The sequence below is a fragment of the Lampris incognitus genome, chromosome 6, assembly GCF_029633865.1.
Source record: "Lampris incognitus isolate fLamInc1 chromosome 6, fLamInc1.hap2, whole genome shotgun sequence".
Taxonomy (NCBI): Eukaryota; Metazoa; Chordata; class Actinopteri; order Lampriformes; family Lampridae; genus Lampris; species Lampris incognitus.
In genome coordinates, this window is record NC_079216.1 from 7,378,840 (window position 1) to 7,397,675 (window position 18,836).

Here is an 18,836-nt window from a genome sequence, read left to right on the forward strand (position 1 = left end):
CTCCACACCGCGGAAGTCACTTACGGCGAAAACGGGACCACTTTCGAGGGTAAACGCCTTACAAATGAACGTATTCTTCGGTTAATTATATATTGATATTTCTAAATTCATATTTTCCTTTTTTTGTTTAATATATTTTATATCTGCGGCGACGCGGCATTTTCGTTGCCGCGGCGTTAGCGGCGACTAGCTTGTTTGCGGCCTCGGCGTCCATCTTGTCTTTGTCTGACGACGCCGCGGTGGTGAAGTGGGTTTGCGGGTTGTTCGCACGGTTTAAACCTTTAGTTTGTTTGTTTGGTTTTTCTTCCCCCCCGGTTTAAACTTTTTCTCCCCCCCCCCCGTCCTCTCTCCATTTAACGTCTTCTCCCTCCCCCCCCATGACGGTTACGTAAGAAAGCGGCCATGTTCGCTGCACTGCGCGGGCTGCTGGCCAGGATCCTGCCGCCGTTATGGCGGACGGCGACCGAGGAGGACGACGCGTTTCTGATGGAGGGTGAGTTGGCTCCGCATGCGTTGAACTAGCGGTCCTGTGGGGTACTGCGGTTCGAGGCGCCGGAGGCGATCGTTCCACGTGGCCGTTCGTCGTCCTTGGTTGCTTTGTATCGCGATGAAATTCCGATGTTGCCGCATGGCGGCGCACAACCCGTCCCCCGAGAATCTCACAAAATGAGGTCTGGGGGGTATTTTCAGTGTTAAAACTCGGAAGCTACCCTGTGGGTTGACTTTACATTACCGAGCCTATGAGGAACTCGCAAGTGGGATTCTCAGACATGGGATTTCTACATTTGTCAGCGGTTGTCCCGATGTGTTGATAGTGTGTAAAGTTGTGATTATTGTGATGCTAGGAGCACCCCGCTACAATGTAGCGGTCGGGTGATCCACCCGTCTAGTCATCCTGCCGGCTAACCGCCTTCCCCCTGCCCCTAACCCCCCCCCCCACTCCACACTCCAGCTCCCTCCTCCCAAATGCTTGGAATCATCTGAAATGCCGAGAAAAGTGGTTTTTAGCCATTTTTAGAAAATGCATATTTTGCATAACTATGCATAATTATTTTCATTTTCTGCTATTTTTCTGGTCCTCTCTGGAACAATACCTACCACCTCCAAAAAAGATTAGGATCGTAAGTGCATTTTTGCAAAAATGCATATTATTTTGCATAATGCCAAAACATTTAAGTCCCAGAATTTTTTTTTTATATAAGTGAAAAAATCAAAGATGCTCAGAATCATCTGACATGCCGAGAAAAGTGTTTTTTAGCCATTTTTAGAAAAATTCACATTTTGCATATTTATGCGTAATTATGTATAATTCTAATTTTCTGGGTTTTTTCCCGTGCTCTCTTGAACAATACCTACCACCTCCAAAAAGAATTAGGATCATAAATGCTTTAGTTTTCAGTCCCGCTATCTACACTAACTAACACACTAACACCACACACACACATTCCGAAAATATATGAGTAGATTTTCTGTGTTGCACAGCACTAGTTTTGGTCCATATTTCTGTAGTCTGTATTTTCTTTTAATATTTCTGTATTTCTTTGCAAGCCACGGTGGAGACCCGCAAGCTGCAGCACAGTGTGGTGACCCAGCTGGGTCCGGACTACGGCCTGATAGATGATGTTGTGTACTTCACCAGCAGAGAGGTCCTGGGTGGGGTCCCGCTGAAGGTCGGGGACAGGGTGAATGGTATTGCTGCCCAGGAAGGTGCCCAGGGTGGCTGGAAAGCACTGAGGGTGAGAACCTGGATTTTTTTTTTTCAGTAAATAAATCAACCTAATCAGTCAGTCTTTACTTCCGTTGCACATCTCGTGCATTAAAATGAAGTGTAGTGCATTTTACATGAAGTGGAAGTCCACACGAAAAGAGGAGGTAATAATGTCTGCTTACGATGTAAAAAAAAAAACTAGTTAGGAAACTCATTTGAGATGGTTGAAATTGGTTTAGTTGAGGGTTAACACATCTAAATGCAGTTTACCCACTTTTTTGTTTGCACACTATAGTTTACCCACCATTTTTAGGGCTGACATAAATTTAGGTTACATAAATTCTTAGTATACATCAAAGTACATGTTATCAAACATGTAAAATCAATAAATGGTAAATGGATTTATATATCGTGGTTTTCTAGTCTACCGACCACTCAAAGCACTTTACAGTGTACGCCTCACATTCACCCATTCACACACACATTCATACACTACTGGCAGAGGCTGCCATGCAAGGCACAAACCTGCTCATTAGGAGCAGTTAGGGGTTCAGTATCTTGCTCAAGGACACTTCGACACTCTCTCTGGAGGACCTAGGGAATGAACCAGGAACCTTCCGATTACAGTATGACCCACTCTACCTCCTGAGTTATGCCGCTCCAATGTATGCGTACATGTACAATGACGCAAGTTGTGGATAATAGTGTATTTTAATGGGGAAAATACATAAATAAAATGCTTCTCTGAAAACATTGTTGATAGTAGCTGCCTAATGAGGATAACCGACTGAAGATCATTGTTTAACCATCTTTTCATCGTTGCATCACCGGATATAAACCCCATTTTTATTGAAAAAAATGTTTGTTTAAACCACAACTTATCACCAAGAATGTGAAGTAGACTATCACTGCAGATAGTCTCGTTTTTTTAATTTGAATCTGCTAACAGTTGTCTTAAGCAAAACTAAAGTTAAAGTTATTGCTTGCAAAGAAACACATGAAGACGTGGTCCGACTTTGTGATGAGGTAAACAAACAAGTCAATTTTTGTTTTAATAAAACCATGCACAAGCAAAAATTTAGCTGATACTCTGTCAGTCAGGTATAGAGACAAGAGAATGCATCAATGCACTGTCCTGATGCATGCTCAATAGACCAGGTAAGGAAATCCCAGAAAGTTAATCAGTGAATCTTGACACAGTGTTTAGGGAGAGAAACGTTTCTTTCCTCATCTAAGTGACTTCGTCAGTCCCAGCTGACTGCAGGTATCCGCAAACTTATAAACAGCACAGTTGCGTCACAGCCGAAACCAGCGATCGGTTTCATATGCACATTGCTTTGACAATTAATTAGAGTTGAAATGGCCACATGTACTCTTGCCAAAGGATTGGGCAGTAGTTGCAATCACAGCATTGTAAGATGGCGACCATCCCTGAACCGGGGGGGAGGCTAAGATTTCTCTGTCGCCATCTTACAATGCAACTATTCTCCAATCCTTTGTGAATAGTCCACGTAGCCATTGTAACTCTTAATAGTCACAGCAATTTGCCTATGAAACCGATCGCTGGTTTCAGTCATTATGTAACTATTGCTTATAAGAGTGGGTAATACCTGCAGTCAGCTGAGACTGATGAAGTCACTTAGATGAGTGATGAAACATTTCTCCTAATAAACTTGTTCAGATGAGCTGATTCAACTTCCTGGCATCAGTGCACTCTTACTTCCAACTGCCCTTTTAACATAAATGCTTTGATGCCCTTAACACAAATGCTTACACAAAACCTAGGCTACCCATCTATGCCTTTCTTTGTCTTCGTGACGGAGAAAGGCAAAATTCATGCGCAGCAATTTTGAATTATGGCAGTTAATTTTTTTTTGGGGGGGGGGGCTTTTTTCTCCCCAATTGTATCCGGCCAATTACCCCACTCTTCTGAGCCGTCCTGGTTGCTGCTCCACCCCCTCTGCCGATCTGGGGAGGACTGCAGACTACCACATGCCTCCTCTGATACATGTGGAGTCGCCAGCTGCTTCTTTTCACCTGACAGTGAGGAGTTTCGCCAGGGGGACGTAGCGCGTGGGAGGATCATGCTATTCCCCCCAGTCCCCCCCCCCCCCCCCGCGCCGAACAGAGGAGGCACTAGTGCAGCGACCAGGACACATACCCACATCAAGCTTCCCACCCACAGACACGGCCAATTGTGCCTGTAGGGGCACCTGACCAAGCTGGAGATAACACGGGGATTCGAACCACAATCCCCGGGTAGATAGGCAACACAATAGACCACTACACTACCCAGACTCCCGGCAATTAAATATTTAACTTATTTGAAAACATGCACACCTCACACTATTGGGCTTCACTGGTCAATTCAGAATACATATTCACCAACCAGCAGTTCTTTTATTTGTCAACTTTTTTTTCTCACTTTGGCTCCGATGGCCTGGCGGCCTGTCCAGAGTGGTTCCCCGCCTGCCGCCCGGTGACTGCTGGGATAGGCTCCAGCATCTCCGCGACCCTGAGAGCAGGATAAGCTGTTTGGATAATGAGTGAATGAATGATGAAGTTTTTATTGAGTTTTCAAAAAGCTATAAACAGAACAGTACATTACGTTACATTACAGTCATTTAGCCGACGCTTTTATCCAAAGCGGCTTACAATAAGTGCATTTAACGTATAATATCAGGAGAACTACTAGTCATCAGAGGTCATAAGTGCATCTTCTCTCTAAACAAGCATCTAAGAGCGAAACCAGTGCTAAAGTAAAAGCGCAAGAAAGATTTTTTTTTTAAATGAGCGAATACAATAAGTGCTAAGAGCAAGTAACAGGGTAGTAGATCTTGACCTAACAAGTAACGGTAGTAGTTCAGTACAACAACATCAACACGAAAATTGGTTGTCAACTTTTAAAATTGATTGGCACTTCCGACTGCTGCCTCTATTTGTGTTATTTTGGTAGAATAGAACTCTTTAAGAATAACAGTGAATTACATATTAAAGTGTAAATTCTATTGAAGATTGAAGTACATGACCACCAGGCAGTGGTGCCAACTGTTCCGGTTTACTGGTAGTAGCTACGCATTTGGCCCTCTGCTACTGTGTTATGAGAACGGTCATAAACGCTAAGTTTTTTTCTGGAATTTTTTTTCCCTCCACTAGTTATCTACCAGTCTGATGGCAGAATTTAACTTGGGCATCCAATGAGAAGTCGAAATAGGCGGGACTAATCACGACCACAAGAGTTCAATAACAGCTGCAACGGAAGATGTCTTTTTCTCTGTGGCAAGAAGAAGAACCTGTGTGAGTTTAGCGAGAAATTTAAATGCAGTGCCAATGACGGCGGCGTCTACCTCAAAGAAAGTTAGGACTTGCCACCAAAAGTTTAGGGATGAGTATTCTAAACTATTTTGGTTTATCAAGCCAAGAAAACTGATGCGTATTGTGAGTACTGCAAATGCGACATTTCCATCAAACATGGTGGGTTGAATGATTTAAAAGAGCACAATAAAACCGTCAAACGTGGCAGATATGCGCAGGTCGTCGGAGATAACAAATCAATTGACGGATTTGTCACTGATTGAAGTGAGTGTGGAATTATCAACGCAGAGACGTTATTTACCAGTTTTATTATCGAGCACAATTCACCCATTGCCATTTCAGATCACATAGGTCACCTCATTAAAGCTGTGTTTCCGGACAGCAAAATCGCCTCAAAGTATGCGTGTGCAAGAACCAAGACAACTGCTATTACACAAACCTTGGCAGCTATGTGGACGGCTGACTTGGCCACTCTGCTAAAAGTCAAACTTTTCTCACTTGCGACTGACAGCAGCAATGATAAAGACGCACAACTATATCCAGTTGTTGTACGCTATTTAAATGAAGAAGTAGGTAGGGTCGTGACTCAACTTCTTGCATTACCTGCATGTGAAGAGATCCTGTCAACAATCCTGTTAAATGTTTTACCTGAGTCACGTGAGTGAAGGCCATTAGTTGTGTTGTTGATTAAATGGAGTATGCTCCAAGTAGAGCGTCACCTGTCATGTCTTTTTCACAACATAACGGGAATATTTCAAAATGCATGTGGTCTGTTCCTACATAAGTTTCACCACATGCAGTACCATGTAATTCCAATGGAAGGAAGAAGAGTGAAACTGACGTAAGATTAGATGCCATGCTTTTTTAAATATGGCGGGTGGCCTTTATTTTTTTTAGATATGAAAAATTCTACAGGTCCTGGAGCACCTGTTGAGATAGACGTAATCATGAACACCAGTACATACCAAGATATTTAAATAACAAAACAATGCACCCACCCCCACCCCTTCCCAATGAGCTTACAAGATTTCCATTTTCATTTAAAATTTTAACTTTAGAATGCACTTCACTTATGATTGTCTGCTTATGTAAGTACACATATCATATAATGAAATATTAAGTGTTTATAGACACGTTTATAGTTTAAAGCATTTTTAATCATGAAAAAACTGGTTTAAGCAGATGGTTTTAATGTTGTGGCTTATGGGTGTAAATACTGATCTAATGTCATCTAATAGCCTATGGGGAATTTCCTATGTTAAAGTGATGGTTAAGCAACCCTAAAATTTTTTTAGCTTTTCTCTTACCTTGGAAAATTGTCTAAGGGTGTCCAATTTAAAGGAACAGTGCTGCGGTTTCGACGCTTAATTGAGCACCTTGAGCCTCGCTAAACTTTGTCCAGTCACCATTATATAATGGAAAAGACCATCCCTCATATGCGCAACAAAGTTTGCAATTTTTTCTCCAAACCCTTGCAGAATGTAGGCGCAGTTAATTTCACAACAGACATCTGGCGCTCAGACATGAGTCCAATGTCCTTGTTGCTTCTGACTGCACAAAAGTGCATGTAGTTTTAAGGGATAATGCACAAAATATGAAGAAGGCTATGGATCATCTTGGCGTGGTGAGTTTAGGATGCTTTGAGCACACACTGGAGCTAATTGTGCATGAGGGACTTGTAGGCCACTCAGAGTACCCTCCTTGACACGGTCAACAGCCATTTTGCCGATGTGGAATCTGAGCCATTATACTCGGTTGCAACTCTGCTGGATCCACGTTACAAAGACAGGTAAGAGAATTTCCGTTAGCCTAATCTGATCCAACGTTTTGTGTGTGTGTGTGTGTGTGTGTGTGTGTGTGTGTGTGTGTGTGTGTGTGTGTGTGTGTGTGTGTGTGTGTGTGTGTGTGTGTGTGTGTGTGTGTGTGTGTGTGTGTGAGAGAGAGAGAGAGAGAGAGAGAGAGAGAGAGAATGAGAGTAACAAATTCCTCACACCTCTATGAAATTTCCACTACCATTTCATTATTTTCACAAATCACATATCAAGTATAAGAACAGACAAACAACTTGACTTTATTAAGGAAATTATTTGACTATTAATATTTGATATATTTTATCATACCAGGTACTTCACAAATGTAGACACTTTGAGACTTGGAAAGGAAGCAGGGAAGTAGGGAAGATTGAGGAAGTGTTGAAGACTACACCTGTGAAACTACAGCCTCTGAGCCAGCAGACAAGACTCCACAGATGGAGGCTGCAGGTACAACTACCAGCACCCTTGGCAGCGTCTTTGATGGAGGAACAGCACCAGTGTAATGGATCTGTGTTCCCATTGGCCAGCGTCACTTCTCTTAACCAGATGGCCAAAGCTGTTTTTAAGGCTTGGCCATTCCAAGTTAAACAAGAGATTGGGAGATAAGTGGTGTAGTTTGAAATTTGACTTGTGATTGACAACTTTTAAGTCTTTGAACTGAATGGAGTAAAGTTTCTTAATCATTGTAAAAAGAAATCCTGGAGGAAAGCATGGTATTTCCCGGTCGTGGGATAACCACAAGTGCACAAATTTAAGTGCAGGCGTACCTCAGTGAGGCAGCTATTCCACGGTCGGACAATCCCTTGCTTTACTAGAAAGCCAACCAGCCTCAACTGCCATCCTTGGCAGCCACGGCAGCTAAATTTCTCTGTGCTTCCTGCGCAAGTGTACTAGAGTGAGAGGCTCTTTAGCAAAGCCTCAATTATTATTGATGTAAGAAGGAACAGGCAGATGGCGGAGACCGCTGAAAAGCTTATGTTCCCAAAGAAGAATCTGCCCCTCATGGTTATGTGAGCAAACTTAATATGTTCAAAAGCTTTGCGACAGAGAAATGGCACCTGTGAAAGGGATTTTTTTTCATTTTTACAATTGTTAAAAATAAAGCAGCTAGGTCAGTAAAGTCAGTTTAAACTGTGTTAATGTTATGTTATTTATTTGAAATGTACATATGTAAGTTGTGTTTTACAATGCTATTTGCACATAGCTGCACTGTAAGGGATAGTTTTTTTTTTTTACAATGTTGAATGCTGATTGTTTTGACTTTAAACCTGTTGGGCGCTTTAAGTACTGCAGTACCTGTTTGCTTTTTTTTGTTGTAGTGTTTGAATAAAGGGTGGCAGTCTTTCATAACCAACTGTTGTAGACTATATTCTGGAGAAGTGTTTGTTTGTTCTCCATTTGAGTGAGATGTTTTTAGCTGGGTAATTGGCTATCATAAGCAAAGTGCCTCTTTGTATTTTATTATCATTGTTGTTATTATTATTTGTACATGGCATGACAGAGGAAGATGCAAAGGACAGGAAGAGATGGAAACATGATCCGCTGTAGCGACTCATAATGGGAGCAGCTGAGAATAGTAGTAGTAGTAGTACAAGAGTAAAACAAAATATCGGATTGATATCGGTATCGGAGGTGAAAAAGTGGTATCGGAACATCTCTAGTCAACATGAAGAACTTTAACACAATGTTCTCATGTAGAGAGGACAAAAAGACTAAGACTTGATGAAACAAACTACATTTTGGGAGTTCATATTACAGAACTTTGAATTGACAGACTTTTTATTAGTGAGGTAGTTGGACTATTGATAATTACATCACATCTTGTTTTAATCCTTTCTCTCCTTATGAAAAAAATCAATGAATAAAGGTGACTCAATTCACCTCTAATCATGTATATGCACTGTTTTCCCTCTCTTTCAGCTGGAGAAGGATTCAGATGCTTGGGAGGATGAATCCTGTCTAGAGGCTGGCGGTTTGAAACTTCATCCTCTTATTGGCAAAGTGACATCATTTGATGGCAGCAACGGCTTCATCAATGACATCTACTTTTTATACCAAAGCCTTTGTGAAGGTACCTGTGCTCAGACACACACACACAGTCGTGTCTCACTATCCTTGTACGGACCCCTCATTGACTACATTCATTTCCTAGCCCGTAACCCTAACCTTACCCACGCAAACTACATGCCTAACCCTTACCCTAACCCTAATTCTAACCGTACCCCTAAAACCAACTCCTAACCCTAAAATAGACCCTTTTCCTTGTGCGGACCTTTCAGAGGTCCGCACAAGGATAGCTAAACATGTGTACACACACACACACACACACACACTTACTTCCTGGTAGTCCATCAAATCCGATGATGACATCTCTCGTTAACGGTGGGTTCTTTGATGAATGTCGAGTCCAATTCTTGGTCAACAAGTTTTATTGCATGTTGGGCATATGAAGTCTGAGTTAGTGGGGGCAGGCATGGTTGTCTGTCTTCTGTTGTTGTTTCACATTCCTCTCCATTTCCAGCTGTTCTATACCTCTGTGGCAGAGCTCCCACCAGTTGGAACGGTTGATGGCAGCTTGCTCCAATCTCAAGGGGTCAATACAACACTTCTTCAGCGATGCTTTTAGCTGGTCTTTGTGTCGCTTCTTCTGACCACCTGCTGACCGGCAGCCAAGATGGAGCTGTCCATACTTGACATGGCAGGCGTTCTTGAGGCATCCTGATGACATGCCCAAGCCAGCACATTTGGTATTCAGTCACCGTAGATTCTATGCTCTTGCAGTTTGTTCTAGCAAGAATATCAGCATGGGGAAACACGGTCATGCCACGTGATCCCCATGATTCGCTGCAGACACATAATGTAGAACCACTCCAGTAACCTTAGGTGGCAGCTGTATGTGAACCAGGCTTCACAGCTTTATAGGAAAGTTGTGATGCAGACAGCTTTGTAAATGGCAATTTTGGTGTGCAGGTGGAGGCGTTTGTTTTTGCCGAAGGCTACAGAGGCTTGTTTGAGTCTATTGGGAATTTCGTGATCAGTGTTGCAGCCCTCAGAAAGGATGCTGCCCAGGTATTTAAAAGATGGAACAACTGAGAGTGGTTGGTGTTCTATAGTGAAGACAGGCATAGGCAGGCATTGGTCGGGGGCTGGACCTCCATTGGCATAACACCTCAGTCTTGGTGGTGTTGACTGATAGATCCGGCGTGGTGTAGGCATTCACAACTGTGTCAAGAATGGTTTGTAGGTCTTCTGTTGTGTGAGCTACAAAAGTGCAGTCATCAGCGTACTGCAGCTCAAGGACCTGCTGACAACTTGGTGGTTGTCTGGAACCTTCGAATGTTGAAGAGGTTTCCATCTAGCCTAAAGTTTATTATGATCCCACTACTGCCTTCCCGATCTTTATGAAGAAGCTTTGTGACACATAGGAGCAAAATGTTGAAGAGTACTGGTGCCAGCACACACCCCTGCCTCATTCCAGTGCATACATTAAAGGGCGCCAATTCCTGCCCTCCTATGGCCACCCGTGCCAGCATCCCATCATGGAACTGTGACAGAAAGTTCGGCTGTCTGAGAAAATTTGTAAACATTCTCAGGATTTTCCACAGTAGCTCTCTATTCAGTGTCAAAAGCTTTGGAGGGTCGACAAAAGTCATGAAAAGGTCCTGATCTTGTTTGTGGCACTTTTCTTGTAGCTGTCTTACTGTGAAAATCATATACACAGTGCTCCTGTTCTTCCTGAATCTGCACTATGACTCTGGCAGCAGATGTTCTGTCAAGTGCTTCACCATCCTGTATAGCATGGCCTTTGCTAGGACCTTGCCTGACACAGCTAGTAGGGGTGTGTCGTGACTGTTGTCGCAGATGGATTTGTCAGCCCTGTTTTTCTACAGGGTGACAATTTTAGCATCCCTTCATTGTTGAGGGACACTCTCCTGGTCCCAGACCTGCAGGATGTACTGATAGATCATTCTGATGCACAAGTATCATCCTTGTTTTAGGAGTTCTACTGAGACACCATCACTGCCAGGGGACTTATTGTTCCTGAGGGAGTTGGTGGCTGCAAGGACTTCTTGAAAAGTTGGCGAGTGGTCGAGGTCTGGGATGAGCAGACAAACTGGCAGCTCTTCCAGGATGGATTGGTCGGTTGGTGAGTGCTGGTTAAGTAGGGCTTCAAAATGTTCAGCCCACCTTGCCAGGATCTGCTTTTGGTCTTTCAGGGTTGTCAATCCGTCCACTGATTTTAAGGGTGTGATAGAGGAGTTCCTAGGGCCATATATAGTCTTTATAGAATTGTCGAAGTTGTGCATATAATTTCTGTCAGCATATGATTGGATCTCGTGATCTTTGTTCATCCAGCATGTATTTTGCAGCGTGTGCAAGGTTGGCTGAACCTCCTTGTGTGCTGTTTGCCACTGCTGCCGAAAGATGGCGGATGCAGGACATTTGAGAGTAGCCCTATGTGTCCTACGCATGGTTTCCAACAGGGATGTGATTGTGTCAAGAGTTCTCGTCAAACCAGGCTTGATGTTTTCTAACTCTGTAGCCTATAGAGTCGACTGCAGCTTGATGTAGCATTGAGTTTAGGAAGGTCCATTTCTGATCCATGGAATCGTCAGAACTCAGAATGGGCTCAAACTCGAGTGCCATCATGCCTACAGAGTGACGGAACTCATTCCGTGCTGGGGCTGACTTCAGTTTAGCATATTTCAATTGCTTCTTAATGGGTTTCTTGAGACGCTGTGGTGGTCGCACTTTGATGTGGAGTTTGGTCATGATCAGGCGGTGATCCGTCCAGTATTCTGCACCTCTCATGGTCCAGGTCAGCAAGACATCACTAGTGTCAATATGTCGTGTTATGATATAATCAATCAGGTGTGCCAGTTAGATTGTGGGTGCATCCAGGATGTTTTGTATTTGGTTTTCTGCTGAAACAATGTGTTGATAATGGTGAGGAACCGCCATAAGTTCTCCCACACAACTCCCCTTCTCATGTTCCTACACTGGCTCCCAGTAGCTGCTCGCATCCAGTTTAAGACTCTGGTGCTAGCCTACAGGGCAGTGAAAGGAACAGCTCCTTCCTATCTCCAGGCCATGGTCAAGCCCTACACCCCCGCCCGACTACTCTGCTCTGCTGCCTCGGGACGCCTGATTGCCCCGTTGCTCAGAGGCTCTTGCTGCCGATCAACCCGGTCACGACTCTTTTCTGTCCTGGCCCCACAGTGGTGGAATGAACTCCCCAATAATGTCAAGACAGCGGAGTCGCTGCCCATCTTTCGGCACAGGTTGAAAACTCACCTCTTTAAGAACTACTACCATGTTACTTGTTCTTAACACTTATTGTATTCACTCATTTAAAAAAAACTCTTTCTTGCACTTTTACTTTAGCACTAGTTTTGCTCTTAGATGCTTGTTTAGATGCACTTATGACCTCTGATGACTAGTAGTTCTCCTGATTTCCTATGTTAAATGCACTTATTGTAAGTCGCTTTAGATAAAAGCGTCAGCTAAATGACTGTAATGTAATGTAATGTGAGGTCATGCTCTGCACAGAGTGTTAGCAACCTCAGACCATTTGCATTAACCTGACCAGCCCCATGTCTACCCAATACTCCACTCCATGTACCATTGTTATTTTCTACCCTAGCATTAAAGTCTCCCAGAAGAAGGATCTTGTCCTTTGTTGGTATACGGTGAAGGGCCTCATCTAGTTGCTGGTAGAAGCTGTCCTTCACACCTTTGTCAGATGGTGGTGTTGGTGCATATGCATGTAATACAGTGGCATAGCATGCCTTTGCTAAGGGGACACGGAGGGTCATTAGCCTCTCACTTAGTCCAGTGGATGTTTCAGTGAGGCTGGGTAGAATGCTGTTCTTGATTGCCAATCCAACACCATGCTGATGTTGTCCACCAGGGGGATAGCTTCTCCAGAAAAAGGTGTACCCTCCTCCTCGGGGAGCCTTCACCCAGGAGCCTGGTTTCGATGCGAGCAGCGATGTCCACGTTGTAGTGTCTTAGTTCCTAAGCTATCAGCGCGGTCCTATGATATGGTCTGTTGCCATCATTGTCAAGGAGAGTCCTAACATTCCTTGTTGCCAATTTGAATGGGATCATTTTCTTGTTTTTACTGCAGGATGGAATTCCTGGTAGGTGCAGTAACCTACCCAGGAGGTTGGTTGAGTGCACAATTTTTAGGCCACCTTTTCTAGGCCCCTCCCCAATTGGGTTGAGCAGTGTGGTCCCTAAATAGGGGTGCTCAGTCACACGGGGGTCTGCCGAAAGCAGCTGCCACTCAATTCCAGCTGCTAGCAACCATATACCGCATGCTGCTGACGTGCAGGGCTCTGACTAGGCGCTCCCAGGCCATTCTACCCTGCCGCTGTCACCAGACACCCCAATGCCACCAGACTTCAACCAGATATAGGGCCAGATATTGTACACCATGGTCAGAGGTGGAGACCTACACAAGGAGGTTTTTAGAGTACCACAGGGGGTGCGCAGTCCTCAGTAGCGCTGCCATTGCCATGACAGGTTGGTGGCAAGGGCTTAGACGACCAGTCACCCATCATGACTGCAGGAGGCTGCCTGAAACTCCAGACTGTTGGAAGAACCGGCTAATGTGTGCCGACAAAGACGTTGCTTTTCTCTCGGGGTGTGCTCCCCTAGCCTTTGTCTTAATAAACTTCCCACAAGGCAGCGGGGCAGTGGTTGGCCATAAACAGCCTCAGGGGACCACTGCACCTCCGAGATCCCCTACCAAGTTTGTCTGAGGCTGCGAGGTGCCTATTTACCGTGTGTGGCCACGAGGAGGCCTGGCTTGGTGAAGGCGAGGCTATGTACTGGTGGGGGGAAGGCTTACGCACTGGGCTGCTTCCTTGTTCACCACAAGGGCTAGCCAGTAGCAGCAAACTGTAAGCAAGAGGTTAGAAAAGCAGGTGGTAAGCAAGCATGCATCTTTTCTCTAACTATTGCACTAGACGCATCACATCACCCTATGCAAAACACACACACACACACACACTAAACCTGTAAATCCTTGGACCCCCATGCTTTAGTCATCTTTGGGCCACAGTAACTGCTGCTACATCACAAAATATGTTCCTCAATAGCTAGATGCATGAACACTGTTTAGTGGAGACCTGCCATATGTGGGGTTTCCGCATATGTGAAACTTTGCACTCTATTGAGAAAGATACCGATCATTCTGTAAAGCAGATGCTTACTTGGGAGCTTAGAGTATGTATTGAGTATGCAAGTATTCTCTTATAGATATTATTTTAGAAGTTTTATTTTTTTTATTCTGTCTGCCTTAGAATATTAGGTTTATGTTCTTGATGATGACCATCCCATACAAAGTCCTTCCATCCATCCAACCATTATCTGAACCGCTTATCCTGCTGTCAGGGTCGTGGGGATGCTGGATTCTATTCCAGCAGTCATTGGGTGGCTAGCAGGGAGACACCCTGGACAGGCCGCCAGGCCATCACAGGGCCCACACACACACACATTCATACCTAGGAACCATTTAGTATGGCCGATTCACCTGACTTACATGTCTTTGGACTGTGGGAGGAAACCCATGCAGACACTGGGAGAACATGCAAACTCCACACGACGACCCACTGAGGTTAGATTACCCCGGGGCTTGAACCTAGGACCTTCTTGCTGTGAGGCGACCGCGCTAACCACGGTGACACCGTGCCGCCCCCATACAAAGTCATATTACTAATTTTATACAAAATAACCTGGCTAACAAATGAAGAGCTAAAACTTGAACTTATCTTAACCAGGTACTATTATACCAGCCATCTAAATGTCTTAGAATACAAAAAGACTGTTAAATGATGTTTGGTCACTTGACACAGTGGGGGTAGACTTGACAGCTACAGCCATTATGGACCAGAAATTTGGATGTTGGGGGGTGTTGAAGCCCAGCCTCGAATCAGGAACACTTTTATCATTTCGAAATATAATTTCCCCCAGCCCACAGCAGTGCAACACAAAGATAAAAACACATATCCAAAAACTACAAGAACACAGCTATCCAAACTAACATATATATCCAAACTAAACAAAAAAATCACTGTCCAAGGGAACGAACGAACGCCAGCCAGGGTGACTGTCGGAACTGCTGGTCTGCATGGGCTAGCAGTTAGCTTAGCCTGCCCTGCATCCTGTCAGACTGCCCTCGATGTTTCCTCTTCGGGCGCAGCTCCAGGCAGGGGCCATGGTCCTTGGGCCCACTGGACCCAGCAGACCAGGTTCCCTCGGCCAATCCAACACCAGCTCTCCCAGCCAGACACCCTCGACACAACCTCCCTGCTCTCCATACGACAACACCACAGACACCCTTGACACACCTCCCTGCACTCCACACGACGACACCAAAAACACCACAGTCAGTGCCAGGTGAGTCCACTGCCAGACTGCCCTCGGTGTTATCGAAACTGCTGGTCTGCATGGGCTAGCAGTTTGCTTAACCTGCCCTGCTTCGCGTCCTATCTGACCGCCCTCAGTGTTACCTCCTTGGGCGCAGCTCTGGGCAGGGCCGTGGTCCCTGGGCCCACAGGACGCCGCAGACTAAGCTCTCCCAGCCGATCCACTGCCAGCTCTCCCAGCCATTAAACAAAGACAAAACTTCGACATGGACAAAGATACTGCACGGACAGTACTGGGTGAGGCCGCCGCAAACGTGAATTCACACTGCCATCTTCCCACACAGGTACTGGTTGAGGCCGCTGCAAACGTGAATTAGTGCCGCCATCTTCCCACACCGGAAACATGTCTCTAAACCTGTCTTTGATAATTCCTCTCCTGTCTTTTAGGTTATGTGCCAGTGAAGGGAGACTGGGTACAAGCCCAGTATTCCATCAGTCCTTTATACACCACAGAGGCTCATTCTGTGGCCCCTTTACGCTATCGCCGCCTTGACCAGGTAATAACCTCATTTAAAGCCTAAGGCAAAGATGCCGATTAAAGATACGTCTGATTTTTGGTGTCTTACATACAGTGTTAGGGGTAGCAGTAACAAAGTAATATAATGCGTTTCTAATAGGATTTCAATTCAATTTATTGTCATTAAAAACAATGTGCAGGCACATGTTAAAAATGAAATGAGGGCTGTGGCTTCACCAAACAGTGCAAGACAGACAGACAAACACAGCAAACACAATATAAGATATACACACATGAAGACCAAAAGCTAAAAATAAGTTAAAAGAGAGCTGGAGTACGAAATATTTCAAAATATCTACAGACATTCAGTGGGTAGCCAGGTTCAGGTGGGCAACAGCTTGTGGAAAGAAACTGTTTTTGAGCCTGGTAGTGCGGGCTCTGAGGCTCCTGTAGCGCCTCTCAGAGCACAGGGGGGGAGAACAGTCCATGGTTGGGGTGGGGGGGGATCTCTGCTGATGCTGAGACCCCTTCGAAGGCAGCGTTTGTGATAAATGTCTTTTATGGCTGGGAGCTGGGTACCGGTGATATGCTGGGCCGCCTTGACGATCCGCTGCAGAGCTTTCTGGTCTACTTAGGTGCAGTTGCCGTACCACACTGAGATGCAGATGGTCAGGATGCTCTCTATAGTGCAGTGGTAGAAGTTGGTGAGAATTTTGGGGGGTAGATGGGCGCTCCTCAGCCTCCTCAGGAAATGCAGGTGTTGTTGGGCCTTTTTCACAAGGGCCTGGGTGTTTATTGTCCACGAAAGGTCCTCGCTGATGTGGACTCCAAGGAATTTAAGGCTGTAATATTATTACAGTTACTATATCAAGTAATGCATTACCACCCGAAACCAGGCATGAATGCGGTGCATCACGTAGGCGGGTGGAGTGTTTTGTTTTGTTTTTTTTGCTGTGCCGGCCAGTGCAGCCAGCCCTACAAACGCGAATGTCCCTGACTGAGTGATCATAGTTAGTGACTGACTGAGTTTGACATGATTGGGCTACTGGATCAGGTGACCAACGACGTCATGGAAGTTACATGATTGGTCAGCCGTAGAGCTGTCAAAATTGGCCAAAAATTACATTTCATTATTCCTTCTAAAAAAAAATAAACACACATAGGTTTTAACCCAATCGAATACATTTTTGCGCATTATGTCCATAAGGAGACAAACCAATACGAGAGACATAACTTGTCTAGGTATATTTATTTCAACGTAAACATCGCTTTTAAAAGATTACATACCTACACATTACAATTACAAAACAAACAAATAAAATACTATACTGTAAAACTTAATTTAAAGACAATAGACTGCTCGCTTGCTCTCTCTCTCTCCCTCTCTCTCTGTCTGTCAGCACCGTGGTTGGTGCTAGAGTTAGAAAAGAGAACACGCTGTCTTGGCGTGAGATGAATGATTCGTAATTGATGTGTTATTTTCGAGATGTGCCCTCAGGTTACTAGTGGTGGAATGGTAAGCTAACTGTAGCTTACATAGCTTGCATATGACTTTATCTCGAGGTTCAACAATTTTTCTGTTTTCTGACCAAAATCCGAAGCTTTTCCAAATGGGGCTTCTTAGATTGTTCGGAGTGAAAATCATTCTCTGCGCCTGAGTTGGGTTGTGAACTCTCTGCCATCTTTACCACACGGTTGTCGTTGAATTATACGCTCGTTTCAGCTTGACCCAAGTTTCATTTTCAACCAATGAAAGCAGCGTTGTGTGACTCCTGTCCATCATGCAGCGTATTCCGTGCAGCAGCCAAGGCCCGTGCGAGAATTCGCAAGGCAGACAGTAGTGCTTTTTTTTTTTTTATATCACAAACAAATATTAATTTTCACACTCGAATGTCTGTTTTTTTTTTTTTTTTTTTTTTTTTACAATTCGAATATATTCGAATTTGGAATATTAACTGACAGCCCTAGTCAACCGACCAAAGACATCGCTGGTAAACACAGAAGTGGGAGTTTCCCCATTGGCCTGGAATCAGCGCACACTAACGAACGTAATATATTGCTGCTCGTGGATACAACTGAGATGCCTTGTTGCAAAAAAAAAGTCCAATATACAAACACCAGCGCTAATAGCCACGCACAGTTAGAGTGAAAATGGTTAGTGTCTTAAGAAATGTGGTGGTCACTGAAGCGCATTTATAAGAGGTGTCACACCCTGACTTTCCAGTCATCATGGCAGCAGTGATTGTAGCCAGGTAATTATTTCATATAAAAATAAATTGGCGCTATTTAACTGTATAGATCAGGGTTTGAAAACTGCTGTCCAATACAGCCGCTCTTTACGGAACCGATGTCAAAACAGCAGCTTTTTAAATGTAGTTGAGTTCCAGCCATATACTAGGTTTTAACCTAGTCTTGTTTACCTGCTACACCAACTGCGTATATGTTGCGTGTAGTTGCGTGCCAGCCGTGTTTTCTGAGGAGATTTCAGGTAGACTACATTGTAAAATGGATAAGTTAAGTGGCAAATGCTTTAACTGGTGCTGAATTAATAACTAGATTGTTTTAACCACAGGACAGGATCATGGATACACATTGATTTGATTTATTTTAATGTGCAATGAAAAAAAAACCCACGAGGTTGCATGTTTGCATTGCATTGCATCTGGTACAATGAGGTATTTATTTTAATCATTTTTAAACAGATTATACTTTTCTTTTCTTTTTTTACACAGTTCTGTGTAGTTTTTACATGTTGGAAGGCCATGTAGCTGCATGTGGGGGGGGGGGGACCAGCTTTGTGTAGAGATCAGTAGCAGCGGGTGCCCACACAGGTGTGCGCGGCTTCCGTGATCAATCAATGGACATGTTCTGCTGCAGCACTCATGTTGTGTGCGTCTGTGCCGGGTGTTAATTGATTTTTTTTAAAAGAATTTCCCCACACTGTGCCACTTCCACCAGTGCACCACCAGAAAAAAAAAATCCCCTGAAGATTTGCTGTTGCCAAAATTTGATGGCAGGGATGGCTGCAGAATCTTACTCTACGTTTTTGAAACGGGTATACTCCCATTACTTTGTTTATCAAAGAAAAGGACAAGAACAGTTTATCA

At 44.3% G+C, this 18,836-nt stretch overlaps 1 protein-coding gene across 1 annotated transcript in view; it reads left to right on the forward strand.

The window, feature by feature from the left end:
- The first annotated feature begins 402 nt into the window (after positions 1-402).
- Positions 403-18,836, forward strand: part of mov10l1 (Mov10 like RISC complex RNA helicase 1) — a 61,113-nt gene continuing 42,679 nt past the window's right edge. Inside the window, exons 1-4 of the mRNA XM_056281696.1 lie at positions 403-493; positions 1,549-1,736; positions 8,758-8,908; positions 15,660-15,769. Coding sequence (XP_056137671.1) covers positions 403-493; positions 1,549-1,736; positions 8,758-8,908; positions 15,660-15,769 — 540 coding nt within the window. The remainder of the gene's footprint in view (positions 494-1,548; positions 1,737-8,757; positions 8,909-15,659; positions 15,770-18,836) is intronic.